This window comes from Hylobates moloch, unplaced genomic scaffold (genome assembly GCF_009828535.3).
Source record: "Hylobates moloch isolate HMO894 unplaced genomic scaffold, HMol_V3 SCAFFOLD_21, whole genome shotgun sequence".
Lineage (NCBI taxonomy): Eukaryota > Metazoa > Chordata > Mammalia > Primates > Hylobatidae > Hylobates > Hylobates moloch.
The window spans coordinates 17,950,853-17,978,034 of NW_026652296.1; the positions used below are offsets into that span (position 1 = coordinate 17,950,853).

The 27,182-nt window shown below is 41.9% G+C and overlaps 1 protein-coding gene across 7 annotated transcripts in view; it reads left to right on the forward strand.

The window, feature by feature from the left end:
* Positions 1-27,182, forward strand: part of PTPRT (protein tyrosine phosphatase receptor type T) — a 1,124,172-nt gene that overhangs the window by 405,942 nt on the left and 691,048 nt on the right. For all 7 annotated transcript variants that reach the window (XM_032141872.2, XM_032141870.2, XM_058432870.1 and 4 more), the window contains exons 4-5: positions 4,028-4,109; positions 12,758-12,873. In XM_032141872.2, coding sequence (XP_031997763.1) covers positions 4,028-4,109; positions 12,758-12,873 — 198 coding nt within the window. The remainder of the gene's footprint in view (positions 1-4,027; positions 4,110-12,757; positions 12,874-27,182) is intronic.

A 27,182-nucleotide genomic window follows, 5' to 3' on the forward strand; every position in this document is an offset into this window, starting at 1 on the left:
TTCCTTCCTCTTTTTGTGAATTACCTGTCGAAGTCATTTGCCACTTTTTAATTTGAATGGTTTGTTTTTTTTTGTTGATTCTCAAGAGTCCTTTACATACAAAAAAGGATATTTTCATATTAGCTGACATAGTTATTACAAATATTATTCTCAACCTGTCATTTGACTTTTAATTTTGTTTTAGATTTTTGCTAACATACAAAGCACACTTGACACCATAGTTCTTAAGAAAGCATTGTGTAATTTTAAATAAATTGGTTTTTAAGACGTTGTCACTAATTTCTAGTCATAGTGAATTTGGTTAGAAAATGTATAGGCCCAAAGCTAAACAATTTCTTCGAGGGATTTATTGAAGTTATATTGTAGCTTAGTATATGATTTTTTTGCAACTGAGCCATAAGCATTTGAATAGAAGTTTCATTTTGTCTTTACATTTATTAACATGTATCTAGGAAATACATTATTACTTACATTATATATACTTGCTTTTTCCTATACAATTAGTCAATGTCTAAGACATAGGTTAAAGTCTTCAACCCATGTCTTTTTCATCATTTTCTCCACTTCAGTCTCTTGACTCATGTGTTTTTTCTAAATGATCATTTTAGTCCACCTAATTTTTTAATTGTTCTTTTCAGTTAAAATTCTACTTCGAGGCTTTCACATTATTTTTGCAACAACTGCTTTCTGTTTATTTGCATTTCTTTATTATGTCTTTGTTCAACTTGTTCTTTTTAATGTTATGCAGTCATTCTGTTTTAGGAGTTTATCTTATAGCATACAATTAGACTTTATTTAGACAGTCTGAGAGCTTTTCTGTATTTTAACCCATTTATATTTATTGTCACAACAGAAACATTTTTTCTTTATTTTGTCATTTTTATTACACAGTTTGAATGCTTTTGTGCTATTTCTTTTTAAATTCATTTACTGTGTATGTTCTATTTGCCTTTTTTTTTCTATGAACTTTGCTTTTGGTTCCCTTTGAATTATTTAAAAAAATAATTAGACACATGATTATTTACAGGAAGGCCTTCTGTTTACTTTTCCCTCTGCAAGATGAGGTGGCTAGCACATTATTTTTGCAAACTTTCCCCTACTTCTTGAATAATTTTGTTTGTTGAGTCTCTCTGAAGGACCCTGCTATCTTAGTGAACCATTCTTCCAGAGTGGCCATCATGCTGGAGCAACAGCTCTATGTTTGGTGTGACTGTCATCCCCAAGGCACTTCACCTAACTCTCAGGCAGCCACATGCTGTTTCACAACGGATCCTACCACCTAAGGAAGCTGCCTCTTCTCAGCCATCACCATGATCTCCAGTGGTTCCCATCAGTTCTCCACAGTTCTTTTGTTACAGCTATTGGAGCTCCAAGCCCCAGTGAGAGCACTAATCTTTGAATCCACTGACCTGGAGTGACCACATAGGCCACAAAAAAGATTTCACAGGGAGGTTGTCCTGTTGGTCTCATCATCTGCCTTGTATTCTATCCATAGACCTGAATTGAGGAGTGAAAGACAGGAGAGGGAGGGTCCTTTTTGGAGGCTGTCAGGTGTTGGAGATGAAAACTGAAGACAGTTTGAACAAGAGCAGTGGTTCTGATGTCTGGCTGGTTTTGACCTCAAAAAAATGCCTGCTTCCAATGGTTCATCCTAATAGCAGAGATGTATGACATGCAAGATTTGAGAAATGCTAATAAGGTAGAATAAAAAGGAAAATAAAGATGAGGGCTGAGGCAGAAGTTGAGGCCCAACAGACACCCTGGTCTCCAGCTTGGGTGGCTGAATGGGTCATAGTGCCACTTACCATATTCCATATTTCAGAAAGAATAGCCCATTGGTCAATGAGGGAAAAGGTTTGAGAAGGAATATGTGCAGATCTGTTGGATTCACGTCATTGATGTGGTACCTAGGTAGAAATACAGATCTGTGAACTGGACACCTAAGACGGATGTGTGGGTGAAAGGTCTAGGGTGCAGAGCTGGGCTTGGGAGTTATCAGTGCATTGGCAGCTGTTGAAGGGAGAGTGTATGCAGTGAAAAGATGACTAATGGGGACCCACGTTAGAAGGGAGGATGGAGAAGGAGGAATGCCTACAGACTTCCCAGGCACTGAACAGTGCCAGATTTATGAGAAAAATCACAAGAATAAAGTGTTATCTGAGCCTAAATAGAAAAAAGACCCAGAAATGGAGCGTCTATGAACACTGACAGTTGTAGAAGAATGGTCAAGTTGTGATAATAATTCTAGTAAATATTTTTTGAGAATGTACCATGTGCCATACATTGTTCTAAGTGGGGTCTTAACTCCCTTAATCTAAAAAATCACTCAATGAGGTAGACACTATAATTAAAGATGCAGAAAATGAGGCACAGAGCAGTAACATAACTTTCCCAAGACTATTAACTAGCAAGTGGCACAGCCAGGACTTGAACCTAGGCACTTGGAACCAGAGTTTAAGCAGTGCACTATCTTCCTTCTTAAAGTAAGATAAAGATTGAAAATATCTACTTGATTAAGCAATTAGAAGATTATTAGTATCTTCCATGTAAGCAGTTTTAGGGGAAGTGTGGAACACAGAATCCAGATCATATTAGGTTGAAGTTTTGCAGTGGAAAGTCAGGAAGTGTTGAGAGTCAATGAAGATAAAACTACTGAGAATTTTAAGTGTTACTGAAACACAACTGGATGGTATTAGGAAAACCTGCTGCTGAAGGGTAGTTTTTAAAGAATAGGAGAAGCTGTTGACATGTCAAAATTAGGGATAAAAGGGAGGGTTTGGAGATATAGGATAGACAGAGAAAACCAAAAAGAATCCAAAAGATGGAAAATATAGCAGGAGTCCGGGTCAAGAGCACTGGTTTTCCTTGCAAAGAAGAGGCAGGGGATGGTGTGGATGTATATCAAGTCTGTGGGTAAAAAGTTAGAAGTCAGCCCCTCTCTTTCCCTCTTGCCTCTTGAAGATGTGGATGTCTGCTGGGATTACATGGGTGCATGTTGAAAGGGCGGCAGTTGTGTAACGTACAGGATTGGAGAAGATAGATGTGTTATAGGCTGGGCAAAGTTGAAATAAAGGTGCAAAGGAATGGGGGCTTTAGGAGAGACTCGTATGGAGTCTGAGGAGCTCACATGGTAGCCTGGACCTTCTGCATTAATAAGCCAAGGATCAGATAAGAAAAGCAGAGGTCCAGGGTACCACATGAGCCTGAGGAGCAGGTCAAGAGGAGTCAACTGGGATGAGACTGTGGGTAGAGATTGTGCCAGAGTGTGGGAAAATGGAATTTCCAATTTCCAGAAGGTGAAAAATTAGGTGAAAGTGGGGCTAAAGTGGATTGAAGAAGGCCATTGGAACCAGAGAGTTCAAGGATGTTGGCCATGCTATTCACACAGACATTCATATCTCCTTGGTGAAGACAGAGGTTGAGTGACGAGGGAAGCTAAATGCATTACAAAATTTTTATGGAAATAGCAGTTTAGGTAGAAGTCAGTTGCCTTCTACTCCTGGATACCAACCGGTAGATTGCCACTTATTTTTAAGAGTGTTATTATAGATTCAAATGTAATATGTTCCTTGGCAATGTAGAATCAACTCATGGTAAGCCCTCCTTGGCTTATGGTAGCTTCCAAGGTAGGCATCTGTCTTATCCTTCATAAGAAAGTTGGAATATTAGAAAGTAGTTCTCTGTAGAAGAATGGTCAAGTTGTGGCTTGACCCTTGAAGCTGCAATGAGAAAGATGGATATTGGGGTTTCTAAGACCTCGGTGTTTGGGTTGTTTTTCCTGCATCTAAATGTTATTTCTGAAATCTGTTAAAAATATTCTTCTTTTACTAGCCACCAAAGTGTGGCCTTTTTACCTTGTGTTGAAAATCCCAGTCAATCGCCAGGGTAGTGTGCTGTCTTAATAGAAGGTCTCTTGGATTGCTTCTGATGGGAAGTTGAAACATAAAGGGCTGGGGGCCGGGCAGCTTCCTATGATAAATGCCTGCAACTGTTCCTGTGAAATTGACTCCCACCCTGTGTGTTGCAGGTGATATTTGAATCCGTCTCATTGAAGGGTCATCCTGGCTACATCGCCGTGGACGAGGTCCGGGTCCTTGCTCATCCATGCAGTAAGTCTTTCCCTTCCTCCCAACACAGCCTTGATCCATGCCAGACTGGGTAGCATAGAGCCTGCAATCCCTTCCATTCACTTAGCTCACAAACATCCCTCTCTCTCTCTCTCTTTCTCTTTTAATCCTTCAGAAATGCTTACATACTCAATGCAATCAGTCCTGAATAAATCCGTAATTTTGCCGGCCTGTTCAACAGGCAGCACCTCCAGGAATTTGCAGAGAGTGGCAAAACATCTTCGTTTGAATCTCTCTCCATTATTAAGGGAGTCTAAAGTCCTGATTGTTTATTAGTGGGATTCAGACCAGTGAAGTGGAAGAATTAGAGGGCTTTGGATAGAATCTTGTGCAATTGTCTTAAAAAAAAAAGAACACCACCAAAACAGTGAGCAAATTAGCGCACTGTTCACTCACAGGGAAAAGTACCCTGAAGCTATTAATTCTTTTAAAATAATTTTAAATATACTCATCAGCTCCATGTAGGCATAGAGAGAGATTTCTCATAGTGGTTAGTACTTATGGTACAGCATCAAGAGTCCTCAAAGGTGTGGCACTCCTCCATACCCATCCACTTCTTTGCCATATTTAGCCTCAGATGTTGGAATGTGTTTCAGCAGGGAGATGTGATTTCTGGTTTTGCTAAATCTCAGAGGCCATAAGTCCTGGGTCCAGGTAGTTGAGATGACATCATACCCAGTGACATTTGGTTGGGGGGACTGAAATCAAACTGATTTGCATGGAGATTATGGCAGACCCTGGGAGGGGTAGCTGGGATGCCAGCCCCATGAGTTTGATAGTGTTCTGCAGATTGGAGATTCCCAGTAGTTTCTCAGCAGCCATCCAGTTCTAGGTAACCCCTGTGGGCTCTCTCCACTCCTCCCATATGGCCATGAGTCATGCTTTGGGCTATGGTGTAGTTTGCTGCCGCCTCAAGAGACATCATGGGTCCTCCTCTCCTTATGTGCTTCTCAATCCTTCCATTTAGGGACTATTCTCATTTCATCCTCATCCATGTTGCTTTAATTGAAATAACTCTTTCCACTTCTGTGGCAATGAATTTGTCAGACCCTTAAATGTAACTTCCCTCCCTCTGCCTGGCACTAGAAAGCCGTTGTCTGACTCATTGTCTTAGAGCCCCTTCTCTGGAGGAATTTGGAACACATTACAAGTTCCGAACATTATTTCGAGAAATTGTGTTTGGATCCTGTGCAGGAGAGACCCTCTTTCCCAAGAAGCAACTGGTATCTTGGGAATGCTGAGATGCTACTGGGCTCTTCATTGTACTGGCTGAAAGTCCCTACCTTCTGGGTTACTTCCTGAGGCTTTTAGAATTTCTCAGATGGGTCTGTCATTCAGTCATGCCTGGGGAAATGTTTCTGTTGACCCAGACTTCATGTGAAGAGGATCCCAGAAATCCCCCCAGCTATGCAGGGTTTATGTAGTAGATATGCATATGAATCTCCTTCACTAGGATGAAATATTCCCCACCCTGGACTCGTGGGAGTCAGCATCAGCTGCTCATTTAAGAATGAACCTAAGACTGGGCATCTGTGTTGGGAGATGTCTGTGCTACCTGTGGTCCATTTAATTGCATGCGCTCAATCTTGCACTACCTCCAGTTTCGAGGTAGTCTCTCTGAAACATGACTTCTGTCTTCCTCATTCCCTGCCTACATCCCATCCACTCAGAGCGTGTTTGCCTCTACCACATCTACCTGTGTTCCTGCTTCTTACCTTGTGCTGGATGCTTGGACTTTGTCTTTCTAGTAGGTGACAGCTGGCTTTTCTCAGGGGAAAATAGCATGAGTCTCTCTACCTGGAGCCCAGAACTTTGTGCTCTAATGGGAATTTTCATCTCTGTCCTGATGTCCAACCTTGACACCTGTCTCTTACCCTAGCCGTACCTACCTTCAAGGCCAGAGTGGTAAAAGCTCTGCCTTACCTCCAAGCACTGACCATGGTTTGCTGTCACAAGCAAATGCATCCTTTTTCTTTGATAAATCTCCATGGGAGAGGGTTCTTTGGAGGGCACTGGAATGACTTTCCACCCCAGAAAGTCTCATGAATCCTTTTGAAATTCTCGTTTCACTGGGGCTGCTCCTGAAGTCAGGATTCTCCTGACAACCTCATCCTCCTCCTGCAGAGGGGTGTGGGTGGCATGGTTATGAAATTGCTGAAAGCCAGTTACCCAGCAAATGGACCATGGGATATAACTCAGGAAGGCGTGATCCTGGCTTTATGTCCGCATAATGTGCTCCTGTTGGGTTTAATCTCAGTGTTGAGGCAGCTTAAGCATAAACTTCCCAGAAAGCATGATGTGAAGACCCCATAGGAATGGCTGGAATTGGAAAAAATTTCACCTAACTATATGGACAAATACTGGCAATGTATATAATGCCTGAGGTATATCCACAGCTCATGAATCATGTGGAGTTGAGTAGGGCCTAGCAAAGTCCCTTTCCTAAGGACCAGTGCTCAGTCCATACCTAGCCCAGGTTTTTATTCTTTCTTTCAGCAAGTAAATTATTGTACATCAGCAATGTGTTAAGAACTTTCCTAGGCACAGTGATACTTAAGTGACTAAGAAAGGTTAGGTCCTTGTACTCATGGTGTTTGATTAGCAGGAGGGCCAATGGAAAGAAAGGCACTAAATCAGTAACTAATATTAAGTAACCAGAAATTTCAGATAGTGAAAATAATAGTGGATATAATAAGTGTGGGTGTCTGGGATACGGGAGGGCTTCTTGGATGTAGTGGTCAGAGGAGATATCTTTGAAAATGTGACCTGAGCTGGGACTCAAATCACAGGAGGGAGTTCACAGTCTAGTGATTTGGGGGAGGGGTGCTTCAGACAGAGGAGACAGTGGTTGCAGAGGTCCTGCACACGGAGTTGGCTTGATGTTGCCAGCATGTCCTGAGCATACGGGGCACAGGAGAAGGTGGTCAGGGCAAATGTTGGGCAGGAAAGCCTGGACCTTGGGCAGCATCATGAGTAGTTAAAATGTTTGTCTAAGTGCAGGAAGGCTCTGCTGCAGGGAGTGCTGCTGGAGAAGGGTCACTTGGGCTGCTCTGTGTTGGAGGACCATAGAGAAGATGTCAGGAGACCTAGGAGGAAGAAAGTTCTGGAGCCTTGCAAGAGGTGGTGGTGGCCTGCACCAGGGTGATTGAGAGACATCCATTCATCATCCAACAAGTATTTACTGAGCGTGAGCTCTGTGTCAGGCACCATTCTGGGTTTGTGGGAATGAGAAAGACAGATTGACTGTCTGTCTTCATGGACTTCTATTGAAGGGAAGGAGGCTGAAGCAAAACAAATAAAGTAATTATATGATTATATTATTATAATCTATATATTATATAATTGTACAAGCATATGGAATAGAAGTATATAAATGTGAGTTATATAAATAATTATATAATCGTATAATTATAATATACGTTTATATATCACATATACATTTATAATTATATAATATGATTATATAATTATATGCACAGACAGTGCGTTAGTTTGCTAAAGCTGCTATAACAAAACCCCTCAGACTGGATGGCTTAAGTAACTTAAATGTATTTTATTTTCTCACAGTTCTGGAGGCTGGCAGTCCAAGGTCAAGGTGTTGGCTGCAATAGTTTCTCCTGAGGCTCTTTCTTTGCTTGCAGGTGGCTGCCTTCTTGCTGAGGCTTCATATGGTCATTCCTCTGTACTTACAGTCCTTTGGTGTCTCTCTGTGCATTCAAATGTCCTCCTCTGTTGAGAGTACTGGTCAGATTGGATTGGATTAGGGCTTTCCCTAAAGGCCTCATTTTAATTTAATCACCTCTTTAAAGGCCCTGCTGCTAAATATAAGAACATTTGAGATACTGGGCATTGGGGTCATATATCAGAAGATAAATCTGGGGGAGATACAGTTCAGACCATGACAAATGATAAGCAGGACAATGAAGAAACATAGAGCATAGAGGTGGATAGAGGTGCAGAGGTTAGCGATCCATTTAGGAGGCAGAGCCAACTGGTCTCATTTGATAAATTGGATTAGGAGTCAGGCATCAGAGATGGTGCACTCACAGATCTGTAGCTTAAGCAAGGTGGTGAGAGCCCGGGAAGAACTGAGCAGGCTGCCTTGTGAGGGGCCCTGTGGGCCCCAGGGACTGCTTGCAGGGATTACCTGTCATGCAAGTGGATAGTAGCTTCTGAACTCTCCTTTAGACTAAAGGTGCTTTTCCCCAGCCTCCAGTCTTAGAATTTATGACTTCACTCATAGACGGTTAAAAATTTAACTATACTGAAATATATGCATTCAATTCAAAAAAGCCTGTGGACATAAAGTCTTTTTAATTCTCCTCTTCTGTCCTCTAAAACATATTTTCTATTAACATATGGTCAGAGTTTATCAATAAGTGATTCCATTAAATATTCCACAAGTTCCAGGGAGCGAGTGGCTGATTTGCAATTGTATCTTCAATTGATTGGCACTGAAATTAGAACTGTAGATAATCGCCTCCAAGCTCCCAAAACAGTAACCAAAAGACAGGCATAATACTCAAAGGAAATTATTTTCTCTTACAAACGGAAGCCTCTCATCTATATTTTATAGCCCATTTAACATTTTTATCTTATTCTAAAAGTATTCTAGCCTTGGTTACCCTCTGCTGCTGTTTCTCAATGTTAGCCATTAGCAGGGCCAAGGCAGTTATAACTGTGTACGATAAATGTCAGTATGATTTTTCCATTCCGTTTCAAAGTTTCTAGCTTCTAAGTTGACTTTTCTTTCTCCCTCACAATCTTGTGGGGCCGTGTCCCCGAGCCCACAGAGCATCTGCAACATGTTTCTAATGTGTGTACTGGGCTTTCTCCACAATTGTGTGGCTTCCTACTGAGCACTGTCAGGTTTAAAGAGCAAGATAAAGGGCACAATAATATGTCTTCAGATGCTGCACTGACATCTGCAGGAGTCTAAATGTCACCAACGTCAAGGCATTTTTGCCCCAAATGCACAGCCAGTCTTCTGTTAAGCCCATTCAGCGGCATCCCATCTCGGGGGAATTGGGCCTCAGTGTGGAGTGAGTAGGAAATGCTTAGAACCACGAGCCGATGGCTGACCTGGGTACCAAGGTCAACCATGTTTGGCTGAAGATGAGTGAGTTGAAGCTCATGGAATATAAGTTCTCTCCCAGAACAGCGGATGCTGGGGGAAGGTGACAGTTGAGAGAGCTTGCGGCTGATGAGCAGGCTGTGTCGGGGCATGGAAAAAGGAGTGTCAGAGAGGCCAGGAATGCAGGGAAGAGGACCAAACAGGCCCCCACATAAGCACAATCCCCAGAGAGCACTGCCTCTCGTGAGCCAAGGATGACCCAGAGCCCCAAGTTGCAGAGACAAGGGTCTTGAGCAAGAGGAGGGTGGCCTAGATCAGCTCCTGTGCTGGGAACTGTACTCAGGGTTGGCCTTCATGTGATGCCCACCGTGTACTGCGTGGAGTGGTGGGGGCATCCCTGAATGTATGGGGCTGGATCGGGTGAGACTGGCTAGTGGAAATTGTTGCAGATGACTTTCATAAGAGCCACATATCAGGGACCTCAGATTGATGGAGCCTGCGTGTACACATGTTTTGTTAAGCCTGTACTGTGTTTTAATAACATGTTAAGTTTAGAGTGAGAGATTTCATATAAAGTCTGGATTTCTTACTGGCCTGGAGAAATCAGATGGTTGACACCCCTGCACAAAGCATGCATGCCTGGCCTTCCTCTGCTGAATTTAAGTAGGAGCTGCCCCCTTTCAGTGGGACACAGAGTCTCTCTCTAGTTCCCTCCAGTCCTCACCACTCCTTATTGTCTCCCCAGTGCTAAGGCTACTGGTGGATACCAGTTGTTATTGTGCTTGCAACATTGCTTTTCTTATATAAAGAAATCTTTATTTTTCTCAAGTCTCTATCAAAAGTGGGAAGATAAAAGATGGGGCAAGGAGGTGGTATTTTTGTTTTGTTTTACAGCTGAATGACTTTATTAATTTACATAACTGGCTCTTGTAGGTACATGTGTTCATTATCTCTGCTGTAAATTGCCAGTATTTCCCCAGAATATTCACACTAGGAGCCATTAAACATCTAAACTCTCTACCACTGAACCTAGAAGGGAGGGAAGAAGAGGAATTGAAGATGAAGGAATCAAGGCAAAAGGTCTGTTGCTGAGAAGGAAGAAGTGGAGAGGAGTCAGAGGCATGCTGGGGACATTGATCCAGAAAAGATTCATTGCTAATTGTACATATTCCAGAGGTTAAACCATTTTCTCGAAGGGTAAGGGAAGAGCATTTCTTTGTAAAACCAAACACAGAGTTTCCCAGCATTGGAGCTAAGACTCTGCACTCCCTCCCCACCTGGGGTGGATGTGTTCACTCCCCCTTTAAGCCTGTGGCATGAACTGGCTTCCAAGGTTCACTCTATTCCCACTTCAAGAATTGACTTGAACTGATAGTGCCAAAAATAACTTTATAAAATTATACAGGAGAGCCAAAAGGAAACAATTTCAGACAATCAAAGCAGCATGGCATTTGTCAAGTTGACTAGATGCAGGAATTTTCAACTCTGAAAAGCCCATAGAGGTGGTTTTCCCTGGGCCTTGGGTCCTTGACACCACACCAGCCATGGCAGCTCAAAGGTAGCCTGAGGGGTCTCTGAGTTGCTGTCATTAGTTTAAAAACTTGAGTAAAAGTACATTCAGGAAATGGGGATACTGCCCACTTCCTGGATTTTTGGGGGGTTTCAGTGAGATATGACATGTAAAGTTCTTCAAACAGTGTCAGACTCATGATAAGTGATCAATGAACTCTTCGCTGAGCCAGGCCACTTCTCAAGTGCCAATTCCACCCGGCCCAGTGCTCTCCCAACAAGTCTGCCTAAAGATTCTTGGCTTTTGCTGAGCTTTATAGGTGCTGACACAGATTGGTAGACAAAATAGTTCAAATCAAGGAAAAATAGCAAGGAAAGGGGTCACTTTTAATAAAATATTTGGGAGCATGGAAAGAAACCTGAACCATCCACACAGCCCTGACTGGGAACCCCTTCCGCAGACCCTGGAGTCTATCTGGAGACACCATCCTCATTCCCAGTGCCCAGGAGGCAAGGGAGCATAGCTGCTTGTTAAATGCTGAGTTTGGGGCCAAAGTGGACCTGGATTGAATTTTGTTTCTGTCTTTCACTAGTGCTATGTAGCTTTCAGCACTTTAAACTTGCTGAGCCTTGAGTTCTGCCTAACAGGGAAATCATAATAGTGTCTGCTTTATAGGAACGTCATGAAGTTGAATTAGACAGAGCATGCAAAGCATTTATCATACTACCTGGCATTGTAGGAGCTCTCAGTAAATGACATTATTGTTACTATTTGTCTCTCTGTGTATTTGACTCCCTCTAGAAAGATGGCCAAAGCCTCCTGTTAAACCTCCTTGATCCTCTCCTAGCTCTCCATTGTTTCCATTCTTGGGGTGATCCCAGTTCATCACTGATTTGATTGATGGCATAGAGATCCTTCATTGTGCCTCAGTGAAGAAACCAATTCTTCTAAATACAAGTTATCAGCCAATGGAGGGCTGTTACTGATGTTATTATTTGTAGAGTGCAGGTAGGTGAGGACCTTTCTCCACAAAAAAGGAAAGAGATGAACCCAGGTTACCCAATATAAAACATAGACTTAATCCGAAGATTGTCTGCTCATACACACTCTGATTTTCGTTTGAAAGACCCTTTCCCTGTTAGGTCCAGTCTCTAGAATCAATGCTCCCCCTCATGCTCAGAAAGCACCATCACAGAGTAAGACTCTGGGGTCTGTCTTGTGACATTGGGCGCGTTTCTAGAGTTCTCTGTGCCTCAGTTCATTCACTGTGAAATAGAGAAAATAACACTACTGAATGCATTGGGTTAAGTGAGTTACTGAAAGAGACATTGCATGTGGTACTTATCACATGGCAAGCGCTAAGAATGACAGCTACTAGTGCTTTCCTTCTCTTTTCCTCCCTCTTCCGCTCTTTGTCTTCCTCATCATCTTCCTCATCAACATCGTCACCCAGGCCAAGTGTGCAGGTATCAGGCCCAAAGGTGCTTCACTTCAGCTTTCTTATTTTGCTCTTCAGGCTACAGGGAAGCATCACCTATGGTGAATATCTACACCCCTCCTGCCCCCCAATTTTTCTTTTAACTTTCAGTGTCATAGTTTCACCTCTTGGGCAATGCCAGCCCCAGAAGCAATGATCAATTTGGGTGTATTCTAGGCATGTTTGTGCCAATTTCACAGAGCAACATTGCATAGCAGCTAGTAGTGGGACACAGAGATCTAAATTCACGTCCTGGTTCACTCCATCTCTGGATGTGTGTCTGTGCCAAATGATGATGTAAACCCTCAGAGCCTTAATTTTCTGATCTGTGAAATGGGGATACTGCCCACTTCATGGATTTTTGTGAGGTTTCAGTGAGATACTGCGTGTAAAGTTCAAACAGTGCCAGACTCATAATAAGTGATCAATGAACTCTTCACTGAGCTGGGCCACTGCTCAAGCACCAATTCCACCCTGCCCGGTGCCCATCCTGAGCCGCCATCCACCAATAGGGAAGTGGTGCAGGCTGTTGAATCTCATTCTCTTGTATTCTTTGGTTTCTCTCTTAGGAAAAGCACCTCATTTTCTGCGACTCCAAAATGTGGAGGTGAATGTGGGGCAGAATGCCACATTTCAGTGCATTGCTGGTGGGAAGTGGTCTCAGCATGACAAGCTTTGGCTCCAGGTAAGCATGAGAGAAGCCTCTGCTCAGACTCATTAGGATGAGAAAGGGAAAAGAAGGAATGGAAGGAAGCAGCTCTATGACAACACAAGTGTATTGAACAAAGACATGTGGAGGGGGACACCAGCTAGCACTGGAGCCCAGCCTTGCTTACATACTGGGGTAATTATAGGTCCAGGCGGGAGAGGTCTGGGCTTGTGAGATGGGGTGGGTGGTGTGGTCAGTTGCTGATAAGTGAGGAGTTTCCTGGGGTCAGGCGGTTAGGCCTGGGACTTGTCTGGCGGGATGTGTCTCATGGCCCAAACCCCAGCGGAATTTTCTGCTCTAACCAGCATTTGCAAAATGGTGTGAGTTTACGAAATGGGGCAGCTTGGGCTAACAATGCTGTCTTATCCCTTGATAAGGGAAGAAGGTGTGTGCTGTGATGAAGGGTTTGGTGTGTAAGGGGAAGGGATATTTTTTAAGTACTTCTGTTCCTCTGATGGTGCCCTGCATCTATGATCTGTTAAATCTTAACAATTCTGCTAGGCAGGCATTGGTATAACCATTTTATAGACGCAGAAACTGAGACCAAAAACTAAAAGTTCCAGAACTAGAATTTGTAACTATGACCTTTTCCAACTACCCTCTAACAAACTTTGTCTTTTAATTGCAGGTTACTAGGGCTAAGGCAAACAGAATAGCTTAGGTTCTTGGTATGTGGTTGTCATGTAATCTTAACTGGAAGGTTCTTGGATATCCAGTGATTCACTAGTACTTTGGGATAAAATTAGAGAGTCGCTTTTTATGGGAATTTTTCACTAAAATGAGCAATCTGTCTATTCTTTGGTTAAATAAGTCCATTAGTAAAGTCCATCAGGGAAGTGTTTTAAGCTTGAATTTGCCTTCCTGTTATTTCTGCTCATTCATCCTACTTTCCAAGAAAGATGAGAAAGGATCTCTTTGAGTGGGGGTTAGGACAGAGGGCGACACATAGAACTAAAACATAACTTGTTATAACATGAGCATACTTCCATTAATACTAACACAAATAGCAAGTTTTTGGGGCAGCACAGAAGTTGGAACCGTGCTGTTCAGTGCAGGAACCACTAACTACATGTGGCTGTGGTTATTTGACATTAAAAGAATTATTTCTATAGAAAAATTAGCTGGGCATGGTGGCGAGTGCCTGTAATCCCAGCTACTTGGGAGGCTGAGGCAGGAGAATCACTTGAACCCGGGAGGCGGAGGTTGCAGTGAACTAAGATCGCACCACTGCACTCCAGCCTGGGCAACAAGATTGAAACTCCTTCTCAAAAAATTATTTCTAACTAGCTTTATTGAGGTATAGTTGAGACATGATGTTTAAAGTATATAATTTGATAAGTTTTGTATGTTTACATGTGAAACTATTACCACAATCAAGATATTGAATGTTTGCATGACATCCAAAGTTCCATCCCCATGTGTAATCACTTCCTTCTGACTTCCCCACTCCCATTTGTCACAGGCAACCACCAATCTGCTTTCTGACAGTGTGTATTAGCTTGTATGTTCTAGAATTTTATATAAATGGAAGCATGCAGTATGTACCCATCTTTCCTACATAATTATTCTGAGGATTACTTATGTTGTGTGTAACAATATTTCTTACTTTTGCTAAGAAATATTTCATAGAATGGATATACTACTATTTGTTTATCCATGTACCTGTTGATGGATACCTGTTGGGTTGTTGGCAGTTTCTGGCTATTACAAAGAAGTTGCTGTGAGCCTGCATGTGTGAGTCTTCGTAGGGACATATTCTTTCATTTCTCTTGGGTATGAAAGTGAATTAGAGGTGGAATGGCAGGGTCATCTGGTAGATATATGTTTAAAGAACAACAGGCTGTTTGAAAAAATGCCTGTACCATTTTACATTCCTACCCAGCAGTCTGTGAAAGTTCTAGTTGCTCCATATCCTCGCCAGTACTCAGTATGGTCAGTCTTTTTAATTTTAGCATTTGAATAGGTGTGTAATGGGAGCACGTTCTAGTTTTAATTTACATTTCTTTGAGGACTGATGATATCGAACTATTTTCACGTGTTCCTTTGCCTAGCTGTCTCTCCACACACTTTCTTGGAAGTTCATGTTGTCAATTCTCTTCTTGAATTTAAGCCATTTCCTGCGGTTAGAAAATTCTTGGGCATCTAGGGGCCAACAGTTCTTCCTTGCCACTTAGCAGCACAGCTGAGTGCAAATAGCAGCACAGCAGCATGAAATACCTGTTCTTTCTGCTTCCCAGGGCTGCTTACAGACCACAGGAGAGCATAAGAAACCTCCACATGTTACCTCAGTATTCGGTAGTGTTATTTACTCTTTTCGTTACAATTAGTGTTCAAGTGTATTAGGCTGCCAAGAAGCTGTGTGATTTCAATGGCATTGCCTCAGCTGGGTCATGAGAATGAGGCAGGACCATCACAATATTTTCAGCAACTTCGTTTGGGTTTTCCAATTATTTTATGATTGTTATTGTGGCAGTTCCGAGTTGCATGCCCTGAACCTTGGGTCTGTCAGTGGGAGGATGTTAAAGGAGATCATAATTGAATATTTGAAGAAAACAGATGGAAGGAAACACATGACATGTAGCTCTTCCACATCTTATCTCCTTTTCATTGTAAACCAAATCTTATTTCACAAAACGTCTTCCAGGTGGCTTTCAATGGGACATAAAACATGACAAGATATCATAAATTAAAAGTGGGACAACACCAGATAGAAGGAGAAAATATACAGAGCTGGTAATAATGTGAAAACCGCATTTCTGCACACGTTACTAACTGGTGGGTCACACACAGAGCCCGCAGCTTTGTAGCCACTAGTGGAATAAAGGAAACTTGTCAGATACTTGGTTCACAATGTCTGTGAGATAAACAAAAACCAATTGCTCAGGAAAATTCTACCTGTTGTTCAGACAGAAGCCAGACAGGAATTGTTCCCAGGTGTCCCTGTAAAGAAAACACTGTGTGATGCAAGGAACAGTGTTCCCCGCCACAGTCTTACTGAGGGCACACAAGTGAGTTTCACAGGCCTGTTTCACATCATGATGGCTGTGAGAAAGCAGTCTGGGGAGGAGAAGGGGGAGAGAGGGGTGAAGTGGGCAAGAGGATATGGCAGAGTCCCCTGCTGTCTGCCAATCTGTCTCCATCCTGGGGCACTTGAAACGTATCTGGTAAGTGAATAGATTCAGTAACTATTTTTCCAAGGAAACTTCCCTAAATATTGTCTCTCTCATCTACATTTCAGAAAATATTGGGAGGTACGCAGTTTATATCATGCTGTCTGACAAGTGCCTGTGTGGCTAGTTAAATCCAGGCTTATGCGCAATAAGGTAATTGGAAGTAGGCTGTATTAGTCAAGGTTCTCCAGAGAAGCAGTGTGTGTGTGTGTGTGTGTGTGTGTATAATTTTATATATTTTCACATATAATATATAGTATGTTACTATATATCATATAACATAATGATATATAATTATATGTCATCCTAAATTATGTATAATTATGTTATACATATAACAAATTATGTTATATAATATATATTTATATATTATATATAAATATATAATTATATGTAATAAATATATTTATATGTTTAAAATATATGTATATATAAAAAAAATAATCTTTATATAGCACTTATTAAAGAAAATATATATTTTATAAAATATGTTATAAAATTTATAATATATATTATTATAAATAATGATTTAATGTAATGATTATTATAGATAAAAATTTATTAAATATATTAAGGAAAATATTTATATGTAAGTATATATTAATATATATTTGTGTATATATAGTTTTTTTAATAAGTGTTTCCTTATAGATGTAAACACTTCCATCCATAGTAAGTCTTTTCCTTCCATATATAATAAGTCCTTCGTATATGGAAGGAAAGGACTTAGTACAGGAATTGGCTCATGTGACTGTGGAAACTGAGAAGTCTCATGATCTGCCATCTGCGAGCTGGAGATCCAGGAATGGCAGTGGTGTAATTCCAGTCCAAGTTCAGGAGAAGACCATTATTCCAACTCAAGCAGTCAGGGAGGAGGCAAAGAGGCAAACTCTTCTTCCCCTGGATTTCTGTTCTGTTCTTCCAAAGATTGGATGGTGCCCATTCATGCTGGGGAGGGCCATGTACTTTACCGAGTCCACTGATTCAAATGCTCGTCTCATCCAGACACCTTCACAGACACACCCAGACATACTGTTTAATTTGGGTACTCTGTTATAGTCAAGTTGACTCATAAAATTAACCATCACATAGGTTAACATCTTTCTACAAAAAGAAGGCACCTATCAACACACCTGCCACCCCAGAGATGATCGCAGCCACCATCCAAGACAGGCCAAGGCAGTGGGCAGTTTCTCATGAGATGTTTCTTCAGATGTGTCCCAGCACTAGAGGAGTGGCTGGCACTCTCGCTGTTGTTCTGCCTCATATAATAAGGCTGGAGTGACTTAGCCTGAGAATTTCCTAAGCAAATGAAACAGGCACATCAAGGCCAGAAGAGTCTCTAGAAGACAGCTACAGCAGGTCTACTGTTTAGCAGTGCTACTTCCTGCTGTAGCTTCTGAGATATGCTGAGGAATTTCACCAAGTCACTGAAACTGGTAACTTTTCAAATCAGCCAGTTGTAATTCAGGAAAATAAAGATGTTGTTTCCAGCATGGCAGGTATGTCGGTGGCCCTTCTTTCTGACAATGGTTAGAAAGCAGCCAGTGGACTCATAGTTTGAGATAAATCCCTGTTGCCTATGTGGTAGAATGCTGGCCTTCTTTTCTGTAGAGTGGGACTTTTTAGCTCGCTTTTCCTTGAGTGGTTTTGATTAGTTTAAATTAGTAAGTTAAAAGGAGGACCAGCCAATGCCCCTGTTTTGCACCCCTCTGGAAACTTTGTATGTCTTTAGAAGACCCCATCTGCCGGTGCTGGCTTTTGTGGAATTGTAGTACAAGTTCTACATGAGAATCAATGGACAGGACCGATGCAGAAATGCAAACACATGAGCCTAGAACAATTGTAGTGAATCAGGGAAAAGGATGATAGAAGACTAGTAAAAAATTATAAGCAAGTTCTTGTTGTCCTGGGATCATTTGTCCTTGAGGTGAAGTGTATGATGCCATGGTCTGTGGTGGATGGGGCTCAGTCATGACTTGCTTATTCCTTGTGTCATACATTGGCCTGAGGAATCCAGATATGTAACTTTGCAAGCAATTTTTCAAGCAAGGAGATGGTGTGCTTTCCAAGGGGAATAGCCACTAAACAAAGTGGTCTACAGTTTAGTGGAGTCCGTTTAAAAAATGACATTCAGGATACAACTAGGTGGGACTATACCAACATAATTATAAGTGTAGCACAGTGCAAATGTAAATGGGTACATCTTTTCTGCAAGATAATTAGGCAGTTGATATCCAAAGCCTTAAATATGCATATTTTTCCAATGAGTAAATTTACTTATGGAAATTTACCTAAGGAAATATCCAGAGATGGAGACAAAAATGTATCTGCAAGTGTGTTCAGTAGGACAAAAGGCTGGAAAGAACCTAAATTTTCAGCAAAAGAGACTGATTAAGTAAATGAGGGAATGGTATCATTAAATATGAGATTTTAGAAGTATATTTAACATTTTCATAAGATGTAAGTGAAAAGGATGAGTTACAGGGTCATATAATATTAAGCTTTATGAAAAAATATATACACATATACAAGCTCATACACATAACATATATAAATATATATAATCTGTATATACATATGTATATACATACTCCTATAACTCCATGAAACACATATTAAGACAATTGACTGTAATAATAGATTATGATGCTTTTTATTTTCATGGCTATTCTTTTCTGTTTTATCCAACTATTCTAAGATGAATACAGGAAACTAACATAAACAAAATGCTATTAAAAAAAGAAAAATGGTCACTTTTTCCCAGTTACAGAATACTCCTAGTATACTAAGAAGCCTTTGCTGGGTTTGGCATAGCTAATTCCAACAGTGAGGACACAGGTTTTTCCCACACCCCCATCATCACCATCAGAGACTACTCATCCAGAAGGATGTTTAGAAATATTTTATGTGTGTCCTCCTGTCTTTATCAAGGAGCATGGTGGATGGGGCTCTTTCCTTGAATTCCTCAGGGACTCCAGAGCAGAGTCTGTCAGCCCCACCATGGAGCTGACTTTCAGGCCTCCCTACAAAGGATTTGCTCCACGAGGGGCTTATATGAAAAATAATATTTGAAGAGTCTCAGAAATGAAGCCATGTGTCCAAACGCCCTGTGCAGATCTCTGTAGGGACAGTGTATGTTTTCAGACAAATTGCGTTCACTGGACTGGGAGCAGATCTGAATCTCGTAGGAAAAGGTTCCTGCCTTCTCTCTGAGCCTATAGGCTCACAGCAGCAGCTGCAGCTGCAGCAGGGTTGATGAGCTGAGGAGGCGCATCAGTCTTTACTGCAGCCAGTTCGCCCAGCGAACCTGTTTCCTCGCTCCTGCAGGGCTACTGCTGGCCTCTGAGGCTGTGAGTGTTTTGAGGACCAGCTCCTCCTCCTACCTGCCTGCATCTGAACCAGGCATCCCTTCTGTGTGGGATTTCTGTTGACAATCTAGTGGTCACGCTGCAACTAAGCAATGATGATAATGTAATGATACTATGCATAACAGCTGATGTTTACTAAGTGCTTACACATAGGATGTATTTAATTCTCATAACCAGTCTTTCAGGTAGTTGTGATTGTAGCCCCATTAATAGATGAGGAGACTGAGCCTTAGATGGGTAGATGACATCCTCGGAATTACACAGGCAGTGAGCAGCAGAAGCATGATGTGAAGAATCATAAGTCCTTTTTCTCAGTCCTGGGCTCATTCTTCCATGCCTACTTCATGGCCCTGTCACTTTGGGTTACACTCCAGCCTTTCCTTCTATACAGGAGGGTTTCTATTTAAAAACAGATTTCTTTATTTAGCATATATTTACACACCTCTAAATTTATTGGCTGCTGAACCGAGATACTTAAGTGTATTTTAATTTCTCAAATCTATGTGAGATCAATGAAATAAAACACCCTTGGAATTATTTTTGAATTGCCTCCCCACCCCCCGGTTGCCTTCTTAATTCTCTTATCCCCTTCCTAGCCACTTTCTTTAAATGTGATGTCCACACTTGGAATGAGGCTTTCTTCAGTGCCCACCTCTTTCCAGGAGTGGCGCTTGTAAATGTCCCCAGTGCTTTCCTCATTGCTATAGCCAAGGGGTGTATCGCAGGCCTTATACTTCTCTTTTCAGATTTGATAATACTGACTGCCCTCTCCACAAAAATCTTACTGCTCACTTGAAACCGTCTATCAATAACTATGAAGGGCCTAAGATTTTACCTTATTTGGAGGCTCACAAGGTAGACTGCCACAGTTTCATAGATGCTGGCAGAAGGCATGAGACTTCTGGGTCAGAGACAAAGAACTTTATTATTCACCACACAGCAAGCAGCATAAGTTTCATGTTCTCATTACTTTCCTTTGTCCCCCACCAAGCCCTGTGGGACTTACGCCAGGTCCCTCCTGACTCTTTGCGGGAGTTCTAAACCCAGAAATCAACCCAAAATGAGCAGTCAGCCATGTACATAGAGGGCTCTTGGAAGGGTTTCAGCACAGCTAATCAAAAATGATTTATGTCTACTTCTATTTCTTCTGACTTTTAATAAAGAATAATCAAAAGCTATTCTTTAGAGACTGCCAAAAAGGTACAAATGTGATCTTAAGAGAATCAATGGGCTAGATTTTAGCAAGTTTCCAAATGTCATGCTGTGGCAGCAGGGTGACTAGAAGTGAAAAGAATATTCATTACAAGTGAATTGTGGGAATTTCACCTAAATATTTTCTGGCCAGGAAATTCCTGGAGCAATTGGAACAAATTTCAGCTGGAAATGCTGGGCCTAATTTTATTTTGTTTTATTTTTATATTTTTATCTTTATCTTATTTTTTTTATTTTGATGCCAGAAGTTCAAACCAACACACTGAAGGCTTCCAGGATCCTGCATTTGAATATCTCCTGTAAACCAGACATAGTATCTGTTGTGCAAAACCAGAAATGGTTTCCTTTTATTAAAGACAGTACTGTTTCCACTTCTGCCAATTACAAGTCAGTTTCAAGGCTTCCTGCTCTTTCTGAAATAATGACAGCCATTTTTGTAGTCGTGTCTTACCTCTTTGTGAAGGAAATAATGTCATGACACCAAAGGAGAGTGGATGGGGAATTGCAAAATGGCAAGGCCATTACAGAAACCTTGATAGATAATCAGGTGGTAGGGAAGCAGCACTCTCCAGTGGCATCAGGTGCAACTCTTGCCTTCCTCTCTAGGTGGTTCCTGAAAATAGAGGGCTCTTGCCTGGGGGTGGAAGGATGCACTTGTGCTAGGGACAGAACATTAAAGTGTAGCTATTACAGCCCTGTTCTTCCAAGGAGTGTGTGCTCTCAAACCAAGCCGGTTTATCCACATAAAACAAAGTAAGCCAAGGGAAGTTGGAATTTGAGTTGTTTTTAAAGAGCAAGGCAAGCAGTTGAAAAAGGGGAAAGAAAAAGAGAGATTTCAAAGGCAACTGTTGCCATAATCAGAGAAACATGAACGTAAAATGGGATTAAGCAGAACTACCAATTAGGCTGTAAAATGCCTTTGTTCAGTTCAGAACATGTATCCCTCCTGTATGGATGAACTGAAAAAAAAAGGGTGTTCACCTTCTGGGCAGATGCCGCTCCATAGATATGTAGCTTGATATGCAGATAGAGCCCTTGGGCAAAGCACAAAGGTGACCTCCCTCCAAGGGGGCTCAGTCAGGACTCAGGGCTGTAGTCAGAACTTCTGGCTCTGCCAATAGAGTATGGGTTGGATTTGGGGGCCACACCTCTTGCCTCTTAGCTGGGCACCGTTGGTGCAGTGACCAGTTGCTCATCCTCAGGACGTGGTCTTAGATTTAAGGAATTTTTCCATTCATGTGTTCTGTGGTATTATTTGGCCCCTTGCTTTCCATTAAGGGACTTAAGAGGACATTAGCTTTTAAGTCCCTGAGACCCAGGGCAAAGTCAGCAGAATTAGCATCACCAGGGAACCAATTAGAAATGCTAATTATCCAGCCTCACCCCAGACCTCCTAAATTACCCTCTAGGTGATTCTGATGCACATTAAAATTTAGGAACTACTGTTCTAGTCTGAAAGAGTGGGGATAAGGAAACCTCACCCCAACCTAATAGTATACCAGGTATGCCATAACTTAATAATATATTAAAAGAATCTGATAGCCAAGAATATAGGAAGATACTGTGTTCCTTCTTAAGGTCTTAAGACCTTCCTAAGGTCTTCCAAGATTTCCAGAAAGCTAGGCATCTGGGCTTCTATCATAGCATTTCCCAAACTGTTTTCTGTGAAGCAGTCATTTTCTGCAAGATAGCATTAGATATTCTTTGAACAAACAAACAAAGTTTCTGCAACACTGCACTCTCTACCCTACTTTCACAGAGTTGCTAAGTGTAGCTGTGTACTGTTAAGTACTAGATGGCAGATGGACGATGTGATTAATGTCTCAGTGTCTGGTATCAGATCACCTGGGTCCAATCCTAACTCAGCCCCTCAGCATAGTGGTATCAGGTTTTATTCCTCATAGTAAGGTTCATGGACCAGCAGCATCAGCAAGACCTAAAGAATTCCAATCCCCATCAGAGGCCTTCTGAATCAAGATGTGCATTTTTAACAAGATCCCCAGGTGGTTTGTATGCTGTAGTCTGAGAAGTACTACTAAAAGCCATATTGCTTGACCGCTCTCTGCCTCAGTTTCCTTATTCGTTAAATAGGAATTACTAGTAGGACTTATCTCACACTTTATCAGACATCGGAATCCCCAGGAAGGCTTGTTAAAACAAAAATGGCCTGGCCTCATTCCCAAAGTTCCTGATTCATTAGGTCTAGGAATTTATTAGATGGGGCTAGATATTTCACTTTATTTATTTATTTATTTATTTATTTATTTATTATTTTTTGAGATGGAGTTTCTCTCTTATTGCCCAGGCTGGAGTGCAGTGGCACAATCTTGGCTCACCACAACCTCCGCCTCCCAGGTTGAAGCGATTCTCCTGTCTCAGCCTCCCGAGTAGCTGGGATTACAGGCATGCACCACCATGGCCAGCTAATTTTGTATTTTTAGTAAAGATGGGATTTCTCCATGTTGGTCAGGCTGGTCTTGAACTCCTGACCTCAGGTGATCCACCTGCCTCGGCCTCCCAAAGTGCTGGGATTACAGGTGTCAGCCACTGTGCCTGGCCTGAGAATTCACATTTTTAACAATTTCCCAGGGGATGTTAGTGCAGCCTGTCTGGGGACCATGGTTCGAGAACCATAGCTCTAGATTTTTCTAAGAGCATTTCTATCTCCATGCCAGACCTGTTTTCCTCCATGAAGTATACTATTTCAATGCTTGACTTAGTGTTTATGTTTTACTCTTTCTACTGTTTTTACAATCTTAATCCAGCCTATAAATTCCTCTGGGCAGAAATTATACCTTCTACACTCTCTCATTTTCTGTTTTGTAAAATAATGAGTACATTTTCAGCATGATTAATAATAGAATGGGGAAAGGGGAAAGGGGAAAAAACTCAGACTATCAACCCCAGTAAACAACATCTCCAAATGGATATCAGCTCTAGAATTATCTTACAAATTTACATTTCTAACAAGTTCCCAGATGAGGCTGATGTTGTAGATTCAGGGACCACTCTTTGAGAAGAACTTTGACAGGGACTTTAAGAGGATCAAGTGAACAGTCTATTATGTGAGCCATTAACACAGTGGCTGGCACAAAGTCAGCCTTCAAAACTGTTAATGTGACTTTTACTTGATAAACACTCAGATAAATCCTGTTAAGTTGAACAAAATGTTTATCAAACTCGGCTATGGAGTAGTTTATTTATGTGAGCTGGAGTGACATTTCATAGGAAGCAGTGCTTAATTACAGCTGTGCTCACCCCTGGTGTTGCCATGTTCTACTGAGGTCAGTTCCCGGCCCCATGTGTAAAAAAAAAAAAAGCGGATTTAGAAACAGACTGCTAGAAAGTCTCAAGGCAGTAGCTCATTGGATTTCAGGAAACCCAATGTATAATTTACTGTAGGAGCGGGCAGAGACAGGAAAGTGCCAAGTGGAATGCATGCTTTTAGTGTCCTGGACAGATCCCCTTTGCAAGCAAGTGCCCTCAACCCTAGAGCACTGGGCATGTCGGCTGCTAAAGCCTCACAGCTTCCTTTTCCCAGAGAGCTGCCCTCGGTCAAGTAAGAAGTTTCCTCCTCTCTCTGCCTCGCAAGCCCTGACCAATGACTGATGGACACAGTAGTTCAACCACAAGGTACCATCAACTCTGGGGTACACTTCATGCTGCATGACTCCTTGTGGGACCAGGCTGGAGCTTGACTCCAGTTGTGATTCCATCCTTTCTTAGCCCCTTTTCTCACTCTGTCCTTTACATCCTTTCTCCTGAAAGCACTTGATAAATCTCCATGTGTCAAAGTCTGCTTCCAGTGAGCCCAACCAGAGACACCACCTGTTGGGGCTCACTGGGACGTTTGTTGAGTTGACTCTTGGAATCAGAGGGCCAGACGATGATTCCACTTTAGAACAACACACATATTGACTTGAAAATCTTGCCACAGAAGGAAAAGAAGCATGCCCTAAAAGTTCAGAGGAAGGATATACTTACATCTGAAAAACTACTGCAGGAACCAGAAGAAAATTTCCAAGAAGCCAAGTGGTAGATAAGGGCCTTATCTGATGGAATTTTTCCTGGGCTTCTGTGTGCGCTCATCCTTGCTATGCTTCTTTGTGGCATTTCCCAGGACTTTGGGCTTTCCTTCAATGACCTGCTCCGTCTTCCTGACATCCTAACATTTGTATCTCTGTACATGTTTATGCTACCTGATGTCTGGGTTGGAGTCTTTACTCTCCCACCCCGGCTCTGGGTTATGGTCTTCTTTAGGCTCTTGGCACTCCCTCCCTGCTCCACTTCACCCTATACCCTCTCAAACCTGCTCTTTTGCAGGTGGGCCTGGATTTCTGAGCCCTTGTATATGTAACAAAACTTCCTCTTGTTTTTTCCCTTTGCATTTTTCTCTTCTGCCTGTGTCTGGGGCTGAAATGGCAGCTGGGACCTGTGCTTCTAACACATTCATTCTGCTTAAATCCCTTCTCCATGTTGCCGTAGCGTTCCAACATCTTAGCCTTTTGCCATTTGATCATCTGCTCCCTGGTCTTCTAGGATCACCCTGATTTCTGTTCCTGGGTTGCTGCTAGACTTCTTTGACCATTAGCACCTGCCTGCCCTTCCCTGCCTTGTCTTGAGCAGTCATATTCATGGGCTCTTCTCATCTGGGCTCACCTCTCTGAACTTGACCTTTGTTTCTCCTTGCCAGTGGTGCATCCAGCGCTATTTCCTATCATGACTCTAGGCCCTCCTGCTCATCCCTGTCCTGCTGTTGCCTGCTCCCAATATGACAAGTGTGATTATCAAAAGGCCTATTTTCCAGACATTTTATAAGACAACCTGCAATTTCCTATCTTTCAATAGGATAAAGTCTGTTGGTTCAGGAGCTAAACAGAAAAATGTGAATCGTTCAGATGAACACCCTTAATCTTCCCTGGCCCTGCTAGAATCTGACATCATTAAGAAGAACAGTAAATAATCCTGGAGGTGACATCAAAATAAAATTTCAACTAAATGTGAAAAATGAATATTTTGCATGTAACCAGCCTTTTTCTCTTTATATTAGTTTCTTATTGCTACTGTAACAAATTCCACAAGTGTAATGGCTTAAAGCAAAACAAATTTATTTATTTATAGTTGTGGAGATAAGTCAGAAGTGGATTTCAGTGGGCTAACATGGGGGTGTCGGCAGGCTTTTGGCAGGCTGCATTCTTTCTAGAGCATCTAGAGGAGAATCCATTCCCTTACCTTCCCCTGTATCTAGAGGCTGCCTGCATTCCTTGGCTCCTGGCCCCTTCCTCCATCTTCAATCCAGTGACGGGATCACTCTGACCTCTCCTTTCCCACAGCTTCTCTGCCTCTGGCTCTCCTGCCTCCCTCGTTCACATATAGGGAGTCTTTTGATGACATTGGGCTCGGATGGCTAATCCAAAATAACCTTCCTATCTTAGGATCCTTGACCTAATCACATCTTCACAGTCCCTTTTTGCCATATAAGGTCACATATTCCCAGGTTCTGGGGACTAGGATGTTGGCATCTTTTGGGGGCTGTCAGCCTGTCTACCACACTTTTTATGGCTAATTTCACAGTTAATTTGAGCTCTACTAACACTAGAGCTCTGCAAACACTAGAATACACCTTCATGTGCTATTTTGCATGCCTTGTCATTTATTCCTCACAATAACTTCATATAGTGGGCACCATTTTCAAATCTTTTGTGTATATGAGGAAACTGAAGCTCAGAGAAATGAAATCACCCACCCAAGATCACATAAACTAAGCATTTGCCTTGATTAGTTTTAGTAGCAGTCCCTATCCTGTCTTTCTCTAGCTCCATACCTGTTTTCTTACAGGCCTCTAGGTAACAGGAACCTCCTGGGAGCTCACCTGTGACCACTGGTGGGCCAGTCACATCCAGGAGAGGTCATCTTGGATTTAGAAACAATCACATATGAGGAGTTTGATACCAGATGGGCTTGTATTTTTGTTCATTGTTTTCTTCTGCTAGATACTTATGTATTTCTTTATTCTTAATATTTTTATAAACATCAATTATTCTTGTTTTTGTAAATTTTATCAAATAAATAGTGGGCCATTCAGTCTGAAAAGTCAGGTCTTAGTTTAGTCCAGGAAGGTGAGCTCTTATATCTTGGGATCCGATTTCATTCCATTCATTGCACTCTCTTCTGTGGGAGCTCCAGTTACTTACAGGGTAGTTAGTTGTCTGTTGCCCATTTTCTTGATCAGTTTGCCTCTCTCCAGTTTCTTTTATCTTTGCTTTCTTTGCCATCTGGGTTATTTTTTCAGGCCTGCCCTCCAGGTTCCTGGTTTTCTGCAACGTTGTTTCTGCTCTTTACTTCTAATGCCATGTTGAAATCTGCAAATGGCATTGTCTGTTTTCCTCAATTAGTCCCTTGGCTCCCCGAGGTATATCTTCTTTCTTAGTACTTGTCCTTGTCGCCTCACCTCTTGGCTCATGTTCTGTGGAGCCCATGTGTTGATATCACTCTCCGTCTCTCTTTTTTAATCTCCCATATTTCTTGGCTG